Source organism: Bombina bombina, chromosome 6, assembly GCF_027579735.1.
Source record: "Bombina bombina isolate aBomBom1 chromosome 6, aBomBom1.pri, whole genome shotgun sequence".
NCBI classification, from domain to species: domain Eukaryota; kingdom Metazoa; phylum Chordata; class Amphibia; order Anura; family Bombinatoridae; genus Bombina; species Bombina bombina.
This window is the reverse complement of record NC_069504.1, coordinates 562,430,908-562,443,261: the sequence shown is the minus strand read 5'-3', so window position 1 is coordinate 562,443,261 and position 12,354 is coordinate 562,430,908. Positions and strand designations below refer to the sequence as shown.

At 36.5% G+C, this 12,354-nt stretch overlaps 1 protein-coding gene across 1 annotated transcript in view; it reads right to left on the bottom strand.

The window, feature by feature from the left end:
* Positions 1-12,354, bottom strand: part of CGNL1 (cingulin like 1) — a 309,913-nt gene that overhangs the window by 181,987 nt on the left and 115,572 nt on the right. The window contains 2 exon segments of the mRNA XM_053717518.1: positions 6,012-6,164; positions 7,625-7,729. Of these exon segments, the coding sequence (XP_053573493.1) occupies positions 6,012-6,164; positions 7,625-7,729 (258 nt within the window).

The following is a 12,354-nucleotide window of genomic DNA, read 5'->3' as shown; positions in this document are numbered from 1 at the left end:
AGCCATCTCCGTGGAGATGTTGCCTGTACAACGGCAAAGAGAATGACTGGGGAAGGCGGAGCCTAGGAGGGATCATGTGACCAGCTTTGCTGGGCTATTTGCCATTTCCTGTTGGGGAAGAGAATATCCCACAAGTAAGGATGACGCCGTGGACCGGACACACCTATGTTGGAGAAATAATATTTTTTGCAGCTAAGATTGATATATTTAGGATTTCTTAGCCAGTATTTTAGTCTAAATTTGTTTTATTTTAGGACAGTCCCACATAAGATGTAGTAAATCTGCTGCTGGAAAACTACTTTGCTGACTTGTCAAATTTCTGGTTCCCCCCACAACCCCTTTCTTAGGGTTATATTTTTTTATAAAAGCTTTAAGTGTGATTATCTCCATTTGAATGATAGTATAGTTCACTCTACCCTTTTAACGGATCTCTTTATCAAGGGTGTCCCATTTCCCCAGCCAAGTATTCAAAATCAGAATGTCCTTCTAATGTTATTAATTTATACCATGGGGAGATAGAATAAAATCAATTTCTGAAAAAAATGTAACCAATGTTTAACTCTGTCCCATGCCGAAATCCGTAAGCAAGCGCTCAGTATGTTTGCGATTCCATTCACCTCTGTGTGCCGTGCTGTGTCTTCACTGCCTCTGCAGCACCGCTCTGTCTCACTTCCTCAGCGCTCCCGACGGGAGCTGTAGCTTGAACAAGGGTTCCGGTTCGACTGGTGCAAAAGGGGATATGTACAGGGAACTTCACCTTCTTCCCTCAAGAAAACAACTTTAGAGCAGCCAAATCCTTGCACACATAAGGGTAGGTAAAAGGGTGAATGTCAAATAACGTACCGCCAGTCCTGTAGCTTAAGATAAAAAGCTCCTTTATTAGAAATACACTAAAAGGCATACACGCCAGCAAGGAAACAAGGTCAGACACGTTTCATAGTTGCAACTTCTTCAGTGACCTGCCAGGACTGGCGGTACGTTATATGACATTCACCCTTTTACCTACCCTTATGTGTGCAAGGATTTGGCTGCTTTAACTCTATCCCATCCCCATTCAAAGCCATTGGCCCCTATTTAACAAAGTCTGGCGGACCTAATCCGACAGTGCCGATCAGGTCCGCCAGACCTCGCTGAATACAGAGAGCAATACGCTCTCCGTATTCAGCATTGCACCAGCAGCTCACAAGAGCTGCTGGTGCAACACCGCCCCCTGCAGACTCGCGGCCAATCGGCTGCCAGCAGGGGGGTGTCAATCAACCCGATCGGGTTGAATTCCGGCGATGTCTGTCTGCTTGCTCAGAGCAGGCGGACAGGTTATGGAGCAGCGGTCTTTGTGACCGCTGCTTCATAACTGCTCCATTCGGAGCTTGATAGATAGGCCCCATTGTGTTGTACAAGCTCATAAACATAATGCCTTGTTTAAAGATATGCATAAAATCATTATTAGTTAAATCAAACGATATTCCCTAGATTCAGAATTTGATGTTAATAATTTATTTATTTGCTGCTCTACTTTGCTAAAGACATCCACATTTATACCTTCTGGAGAAGTCTGGGTTTCAACATTATACAATGCTTTTGCCATGCCAAGAATGGATACAAATTTCTAAATTTTGGGGGCAATTTCTTAATATCAAGATATATGAAAGAGCCATAAGAGAGTAGGGATATATTAAGCTTTTTATCTACTTTTGAAAGTGTGGAACTACAAAACTATGCAAGCCAATCACTATTTTCCCTAAACTAACCCAACTATAAATCTATAAATGTGGTAGAGCTAAACCACCATAATAATACTTTGACAGACATAATATTTTTTAATGCTTATCTTGCTGTTTTCTTAGACTATAAAAATTGAGCAACTATGATTGAAATAGTTTTATATATCTTTATTTCAAGGGGATTGGAATGCTTTTCATTATATAAAGTATTCTTGGTAAGATTATTATTTTCACTAGACTAACCCAAAAGCTACTTATTGGAAATGTTATATAGTGAATGGATATCCTAATCATAAATTAATTTTATATATGGGACCATTTGAAGACTGATACCATATCTCTGCTTAGGATACATAATTGCACATGTAATACATAGTGTGTGTATATATGATATACTAAACTTAGACACTATCTGGTCTCTTTGTGAGTGACTATTTATTTGCATCGGTCTTCAAATGGTCCCATATATAAAATGCATTTATGATTAGGATATCCATTCACTATCTAACATTTCCAATAAGTAGCTTTTGGTTTATTTAATGATTGGTTAATCTAATATGCCTCCCCTCTTGTAATGCTACTAACTAGCGTTTCTGCACAATCATCGCTTGCACTGATTACATCACACTTGAAGCAGTATTTTGATGTTTGAAAAAAAGTAGAGACTTTTTGTATATAACTTTGTTTTAGTTATGCGTATATATGTCTGATTGTATTCCACTTTCCAGTATTCCATTTATAATGGAATATATTGTAAGCATAGCTTACATTGCCAGCTAATTTTCTATCATAAATCATGCTCTTTAACACAGAGGCAAAAGCGATACTAATATTACTATACCTTTAAATTCTGTTAATGAGGAGTTAGCAGCAAATGTTTTTAGCCAATAAGAGGTTAATGCAGTGTATATAAGTCATGTGATAGATGTACTTAGCTATGATTACGGCCTAGTGCCGAAACATGTTAGCGTTTTCTTTGCTGTGATACTTTGTTTTCACAGTTGGTACCTTTGCATGTTTCTCTTATTTTTATAACAAATTTTGGACTTTTAATTGAAGTCTGCCTCTGCAACCCTTTTTTTTTGCATGAATTATACTTTGTCTCAAGAATTATCAGAGGCCGTCTATTGGTATCGCTCTTGCCCTAGTACACCTTTGACAGCCAAGATCCCGTGTATCGAAACCCGAGGAAGCCGATAGTTCGTTGGAGTCGCTAGAGCAGGACCTGCTTTTATAATTGGGCAAGCGGATCACGTGGACCCTCGATACGTGACGTCCGGACAGACGCAGCAGCTCCAAACAGAAGATCAGGGGAGAGGTTGCTCCCGGTAAGACACTGATAGCGTTTGTCTTATTCGACTGTGGATGCCAACATAGGACACCAGGACCGGCAAGTGGGTGAGGTCACACAGTGACTGTATCGTTGTGTATGTACACACTATATTAGTACACATACCGGTTAGTGTCCTCCAGCTCTACTTTCCTGAAATATTTAATTATCTATGGGACTCTCAGACTTACGGATTACTCTCTTCACCCTGGCTAACTGTCTTTGGCACAGAGACTGTAGATGCACATAGTGTATTTACCTCAAATACTCTACACATAGGTTTCTTTGGGCATTAGCTGCTGAGGCACTAAAGACTTTAAGTCTGGATTTATTATCTGATTGGACTCAAACACACACACACACACACATAAAAACATACATACATACACACACACACATACATATATACAAATATACACACACAGTTAACTCCCAGTTAACCGGCAACCATGGGGATTGGTAGATACCGGTTAAGTGCAAGTGTAGTTAAGTGTAGTTTCTGGTTGCTTGAGCGTTATGGCAGTGTAATGTCTAATTCTCAGACTGCCTTGTGCTTTCAACAACTTTCAAGAGCAGTTATGTTGGGTCTAGTGGCATGAAAAGGGCTTTCTTTCACCTTTGAGAGTTAGAGTTTATATTAATGTACGGTATACTTGATTATTATTTTTTTCTGGTTGCTTGAGTTTAGGTTAACAGAGTTTAATAAATAAATATATATATATATATATATATATATATATATATATATAAACACATTAACCATTTATTATGTGATTTGCTAATGTGATATATGAAATTTTGCCAAGTTTATGATATATTGCATTGGGGTCTTAAATTATATTTTTTTACAGGCAAGGCTATACGCGCAATCCGTATGGTAACTATAAAGTCGTTTTTGTGACTGGTTTAGTCATATACTGCGTGACTATTGGTGGCAGTGAATGCAGACATGAGTTTATGATGCTTATTTGTTGTATACTGTTAGCATATGTATATTATGTTTCAGACTATTTAGTATTATCACACATTGCCGTTTTGCTTATTGAATTCCGGCATGAACAAACTGATTGGTCCCTGGGAGCAAACAGACTGGGCGTGTGCTGGAGGTTGCGTTTACACAGGGAGTTGTGATGTGTTCTGTTCTGTGATCTTTGCTCTTCTTTCCAGTTTCTCACTCTACATTATATATATTATATATATGATTTATGTTTAGGTTGATTGTAGACTGTTTGCACAGGCATATTAGTATAGACATTTAAATGTATTAGTTCGCATCATTAGTACATATATTTATATAATATGGTTTATAACAGTGTTGGTAACATTATAGATACTCTGTTCTATCCCTGCAAATCAGGCCCATGAACTTTATTGCCCATTGATGTGTGTAATTTTATCTATGGGTTTGCATAGCCTGTTCTCGCTAAGTCCAGAGTTTAAATTTATCCTTATATATATTTTTATTTTCAATTTAATGTAACAATGGTGTTGGGTGTTTTTGTTTTCACTGCTGTTTGTAAATTCTGTATGCATATCTATATATGTTTTCTTTTTTTCTATAGATTAATTTTGTCTTGAAGAAGGCTCTCATGTGAGCCACAACATCGACTTTGTCTTTGATGACTAATTGAGACCCTGAATAAAATGATTTATGTGGTTCTTTAAAATACCCTGAGAGTGCCCTTCATGCCCATTTATTATATATATATAATATATATATATATATATATATATATAATATAATATAATATAATATAATATAATATAATATAATATAATATATATATATATATATATATATATATATAAACTCAATTATCCAGAACTCACGCACTCTCAAGCAGCCAGGAAAAAAAAAAAAAGGAAACATGTTACAGCATAAATGTGCTCTATAACAAACATACATACACACACATACACTCATGATTCTTGTTCAATTTGTTATCCTCAGGGCTGCAGTCACTGTGAATCTGGATTAGACTCGTGGCCATGCAGGGACACAGGATCTTTGTATATCTTTAGAAACTGTTTTTCCTAGTGAGTGATATCCAAACAATGCACACCGCTAGATTTTGAGCTTCTCGCTGTGCCTTCTGACTTCCGGAGTGGAGAGTTTTCCTCTTCTCCTCCGAACTAGTTCTCCAGCTACTACATAGCCCCGGGCAAATTAGGCCCCAATGCCAAGGGGATTGATGTGCAGGAGATTTTCTCTACTGGTGGGAACGCTGCTTGCCTTACATAGCGCCAGACCTGCCCACTGGGAGACTTTGGCTTTTGAATAGGTAAAGCAAGAAGTTGCCTCTCTCAGAATAGAGTATTTCTAAGGTATTAATGTTAATTTTAATTAACTATTGTTTTAAAATTTAATGTGCAACAAATATAGATGCCCAATAGCGGCACAACAGTAAGTCCTTGGTTGACATTTGGTTTATGGATTTCACAATGCACAGTGCCATATACTGTATATCTGCAGCAGTGACTATTTAAGGACATTAAAAGGGATATAAAAGTCAAAATTAAACTTTGATGTTTATTGAAAACTGAAGGTTGGTGAATTTATTCCTCAGTAAAGCAAATAAAGGATAATGTTATGCTACCGTACTAAACAATGCTACATTTAAAGTACAAAACTTTTCAAGGCATTTTTTCCAGTAATTTGGAATAGATCCAAATGGTCACTGAATAACCAACAAAAAAGCCTTTCATCTGCAAAAATGTTTAATAATAAAGAGTAAAGGAGTGACTGTTCACTGTAGCTATTAAAGCCAACCTTTTATTGAATGTGTAAATGCTATGGCTAAACAAACATGCATACATGCTAATGGAATAAAGCCAGGGCATGTTTTGTTTTACAAAAACAGAACGACAATATGCTAAGTTATTTATAAAGTAAAAAAGTAAATGAATAAAATGTGTGGAGTTTAATTTAAAAAGAAATGCAGGTTTATTTGTTGACTTGCCTCTTTTTGTAACTTTTCTATGGTCTTGTCTAGTTGCCATCGTTCACTCTCCATTTCATTCTTCAGGTTTCTTAATTGTTCTTTCTGGTTAGCTTCTTCTTTTAAGCGCTCAGATAATTGCTGGTGCTCATAAGTAATCCTACTAAGGTTTCTCTATAATACATCAAAATACTTCATGTTGCACAATATAATTGATCATGGGCAGTGTTTGTTAAAGAAATTCATTATGTTTAAATAAACATTCTGTTCTGTTGAAATAAAACCAAAAATTATAAATACAGTTTTATTCATAAGTAAATGTGTCCCTTGCCCTTAGTTACACCTAAATAGGGAATCAATTTTGTATCAAGATGGTGTTTTTTCGGCAGTATCACTAGTGCATTTGCTAGCAACTTAGGTTACTTCCTCCTAATTTGGGGGTTAAAGGAACATTAAAGTCAACATATCTGTGTAATAATTAGCTGACTTAAAAAACATCTGCATACCAAATAAATATTTCAACCCCTTTACCCCTTTATATATATATATATGTGTGTGTGTATATTTAAAGGAGCATTAAAGTCAACATATCGGTGTAATAATAAGCAGAATTAAAAAACATAAAAATAAATATTTTAACCCCTACACCCAAAAAAAAACGTATATATACACGTCTTTGGCTATCATACTGTAAAAAAAATTTTTTAGATAGATCATACACACACATATACATTTATATACTCAATACTATTGTTAGCCTGTTCTATGGCGATTTACCACCTGGGTGCAGCTTCTTTTAGCCCAGTAATGCTTTTCACAGAGAAGAACTTTCCTGTAGTAGATCAGTCTGATCCCACCTATTACGGTCAGTCAAGCGCCGAAATACCAGGCAATTCCTCTCTGAACAAGGAACACAGCAACCCCAGACGTTCGTTTAAGCCTTCATTGGGCCTCGTCAGTGAGGTGTAGCCATATTCCTCTAAGCACACGATCATCTGGGGTTGCTGTGTTCCTTGTTCAGAGAGGAATTGCCTGGTATTTCGGCGCTGGACTGACCGTAATAGGCGGGATCAGACTGATATATTACAGGCAAGTTCTCATCTGTGAAAAGCATTACTGGGCTAAAAGAAGATGCACCCAGGTGGTAAATCGCCATAGAGCAGGCTAACAAGTTATTGAGCTGGTTGTTCGTTCCTGTGAGTGTGCTTCTCTCTGTGTGTATTTAGTCTCCCTATGGGATATATATATATATATATATATATATGTTTTTGACAGGTAAAAAATAAAATAAAACCACAAGGCTCTATTTCTGTTTAAACGTACTGATAGCAAAAATGCTAAAAAGTCTGAAAGTCCCAGTAGTGAAAGGGTTAACAAGCATTTACACCTGTCATTTTGTTAGTTAACTTTACTGTATGTATTGACTGTTTACGTGGCCTTTTTTGCTATGACTAATGTGAGGCTACATATAAATGTGCCTGTTTGCTGATCTAAGCACTGTGTAGCTTTACATATAAAAACACACGTATACTCCAGTATATGCACTGCAGCCCTCTAGAGGAAGTTCATTTTTTTTACATCTAATGAATACAGGGAAAGCAGGTAAAATAAACAAATTCATTAATGGATTTTACCTTATTATCTTCAAGTTGACTTTCCAGTTTCCTTGTTATTTGCAAGGCGTCCTTTTCTCTCTCGCTTGCGTTTTCAAGGTCATCTGTCAGCTGTTGCTTTTCTTTCTGCAACAATAACGATATTTTATTTTACTATGTTATCCAAAATAAATCTAAGTACACGAGGTAGAGGTTTAACAGACTTCTATAATATGAACAAAAAGCGTTTGTAACTTATTATTAATGCATGCGCTCCATGAAATGTTGATAATTTCAGTATTTGTTAGTGCCTTACAAATCAATAATAATAATAATAATATCCAACCTCCTTTTAAAAAAAGGTATATTAAATAGTATGAAATGTTAATTTATAATGTATTTGTAGTAAAAAAAAAAAAACTTTGCAAAACACTTTCATTATTTATTTTGTACAATTTTCCTGTAAATTTGACTCTGAAAATTGTTGGTTTTCTAAATTTCACTGAGTTTCTATAAAGTAATGGGTGCCACCATGTTTGAACTTAATTGTCTTCAGCATCGGAAACAGATCAGGGACAACGTAAGGACAGATATAAAACAGGCAACAAAAGAGACTGTTCAAACAAGGCTGGGTGGAACATATGGATCTAAAAAGGGATTCCACACAGCTTTGCTTGCAGAAACATTGATAAATAGAAAACTAGTTCCAACGTGGAGGCGCCCATTACTTTATAGAAACTAAACCTTTACACTTATATTTTCAATAAACAACTAATATAATTGTAAAATACGTCCACATATTTTAAGGCTAATCTTTGCTATGAATACATCATTATGTCTAGTATGTATTTACTGTTTAACCACTCTTGATTCCCAAAGTATGCTGCATGCAGGTGTGGCTTCAAGGAACCCAAATAACCAGGCCTACACTTAGAAACAGCAACAGCCTTTGTTACATCAGAGATACCTTTAAGCTGTACCATCAAGGGCGTATTTTGGCTGCTCTCCTAATGTTTTAATTATTTTTATTACAAGCCTGATTGCTTAATTTCGCTGTATGTGATCCTTACCTCTTGTGAGAAATTAAAGGAAAATATGAGTTAAAAATGTTGCTGTCCAAAAGGTTCAAATCGTGTCCAAAAGATCCAATTTAAGCAGATTCGATATAAGAGAAACTACAGCATGTCAGTTTAAGCAACTTTCCAATCTTACTTATATTATCTAATTTGCTTAATTTTCTTGGTATCCTTTGCAATAAAAATAAAGTTAAAAAAAGGAGAAAGGAGAGAGATTTTGCACTATACTACTATAATTAAAATGAAACTTATTCTCCTCACAAAATAAAAAACACAAATTATGCTTAACTGATAATTTCATTTTCATCTGATGGAAAGAGTCCACCGCTGCATTCATTACTTTTGGGAAAACAATACCCAAGCTATAGCGGACACTAAATGCCAAGACGGGAGGGTACAATAGGCGGCCCATACTGAGGGCACCAGGCCTGAACCTCTACCCAATAAAAAAAACTGCTTCGTCCGAAGCCGAAAACATTTTAAGAGGAAAAGCCCCAATGACACTGACTTGCAGTTAGTCCAGAAGCCAAACCAGAGACCGCAAACGAACTCAACTGAGCCAACAGTCCTCCAAGAGACACCGTCTCAACAGACGGTCCCCCCCCCCCCTCGCTCATCTCCACAATGAAGGAGACACCAGCCAAAACCCCCAAGGGAACAAGGCAAAGGAGAACCAAGAAAACCGAGAGGTCCCCTAAAACAAATAAACACCTTCATGAGTGAGCCCAGCTCACAGAGACCCAAAGGGGCCCAACAGTCTGTTAGACAAATGAATTGATCCACTGCTAGGTAAGGGAAATGTGTTTTAGTTCACACAGTTCAAAACCTTATAGTATACTCTACTGAGCCTTGCAGTTTACAGGCAACTTTTGCATAGACACTGTGCAACTTTGATAACGTTCCTTCAGTATATGATATATAAGTTGCTTACCCAGTCGTCGTTATGCTTGTGCTGTAAGGAATACCTGGTACTAAACTCCTTCCGTGACATTCAGGTAAGTATCAGTGTAAAACTCCGAACTCCACTTTGTTGCGGAAGACACCAACAGCCCCTCGAGCTCCTCTGATTAGCGCTTCACTCGGTTGCGGTCCCGTGACCTGTCCGGAAGTGTCGTATCACAGGTATAAACAAGAGCGGAAACAACCACTTTGAAAAGGCATCCAAACCTTTAATCAAATCTTGATACTTATTAAAACAAAGAGCGGTTGTGGTCATCAAGCTGTGCAATTTATTTTGCTGTGTAAAAAGCAACTCGTCATACGTTGGACAACAGGTCAGATAAATCCTACGCGTTTCATGCCGACAGGCCCTTCGTCAGGGATAGTGAAAACATTCCTCCTCATTTGCTTTATACATTGGAAATGCATTACAATTACATTCAGGTGTTAAACAATAATTAATTAAAGTGATACATGCTCTATAGTGTTATCAAACAAACGTGCAATTCTTATTCTTGTTATTACTAATACTATTATATTAATACAATTGAAGAAAGAGAGTGATACCATTGCACTTATTTTCATAAACCCTTACTATCATAAGTCATATTATTGTTGCAACGTATTGTATTTTAACATAATACATTTCATAGCAATGTGGTAACTATCTATCCATCTCATATTTCAGTATATGTAAATAATTCAACCTCGTATAGTATAAAGTATTTCCAAGTAAACATATACAGCTGATGAAACAATCTATAATCGCCTTCTACATTGCAACATATATAAGTGAAACTAGTTTGTGATACAAAGTGGCTATTACTCATCTTTCTTTTCTTTACTAAAACACACTATAACTATTCAGAATCTCGTATACATAACTATACATCTTTGTCAATATATATTATCTTAAAGGACAAAGAATTAGATATAATTCAAACAGGACTGGGAACTAATTAAAAAATCATATATACATTATGGGTGGGCACATTTATGTCAGAAACAACTGAATATCAAAGTCACCTCTCAAGTCTCAGTTTTACGCTATGTGTTTCTTAAGAATATTATTCACAAATTCTTATCATATATTTATTCATATATTGTTATCTCCATCTGAGAGCACTTTTTACAACAAACGCCAGTTTTAGTATCTAAAATTGGCTAAATGACTAAGTTATACTTAAAACTCTGTGATAAATATCTCCATGAAGCCATATGTACATTTATATTTATATTAGAAGACATTAACCTTAACATTATCATTATACACCAGTATATGTCTTCAAATCCTATATATTCTTAATATTCTTAAACACATAGCGTAAAACTGAGACTTGAGAAGTGAGAGGTGACTTTGATATTCAGTTGTTTCTGACATAAAATGTGCCCACTCATAATGTATATATGATTTTTAATTAGTTCCCAGTCCTGTTTGAATTATGATAATATCTAATTCTTTGTCCTTTGAGATAATATATATTGACAAAGATGTATAGTTATGGATTTACAAATATACGAGATTCTAAATAGTTAGTGTGTTTTAGTAAAGAAAAGAAAGATGAGTAATAGCCACTTTGTATCACAAACTAGTTTCACTTATATATGTTGCAACATAGTAGGCGATTATAGATTGTGAAATATGAGATGGATAGATAGTTACCACATTGCTATGAAATGTACCGTATTATGTTAAAATACAATATGTTGCGACAATAATATGACTTATGATAGTAAGGGTTTATGAAAATAAGTGCAATGGTATCACTCTCTTTCTTCAATTGTATGAATATATTATTATTAGTAATAACAAGAATTGCACGTTTGTTTGATAACACTGTAGAGCATGTATCACTTTAATTCATTATCGTTTAACACCTGAATGTAATTGTAATGCATTTCCAATGTATAAAGCAAAGGAGGAGGAGTGTTTTCACTATCCCTGACGAAGTGCCTGTCGGCATGAAACGCGTAGGATTTATCTGACCTGTTGTACCACGTATGATGTGTTGCTTTTTACACAGCGAAATAAATTGCACAGCTTGATGACCACACAACTGCTCTTTGTTTTAATAAAAAACCCAAAGGGGCCCAAACAGGGAAAGGAGGCCACGCCTATACCAATCAAAACCCGGGATAAAACCGGGCACAGAGACAGAACAGACTTCTCTCCAACATCCTGCAAGCATAGAATGCAACTGAAGAGGCAAAGTCCTCCCAGTGTCTGACCATAGAATATCAAAGCATTTGACCATGAAAAAGTGTGTAATACACCCATGTGAAAACCTCAAGTTTGAGAACACAGAGTCCATAACAGGACAACACAGAGGGTACTTGTGAGGAAGAAGACGCAGTCAAGCAAGAAACAGACCGCAAAAGCAACCCCCAGACAGAGGGCACATTCCAGGCAACCTAAGTCGCCGGACCTACACACAGGTCCCAAAAAGGGGAAAACAAAACCTCAAACGAGGCCCCCCGAGAAGGAGAGTATACCCTCAAAACCCGAAGGCAAGCAAGTTAAAAGGAAAATCTATACTCTAGCAGATTAAGCTAACAGGATAGACTCAACAAAGCTCACACATCCAGAGGAGACTGCGACCGGAACGCAGTTCCTTAGACCGCTCGGCAATCCTGACCTGCAGACCCACACCCATCTGGACCAACCCAGCCTCAGGAATTCAGGACAGGGGAACAAAAGAATCCCGAAACAGGTACAGGAACGAGCATAAGGATATCACAGCCATTCCCACAGAGTAC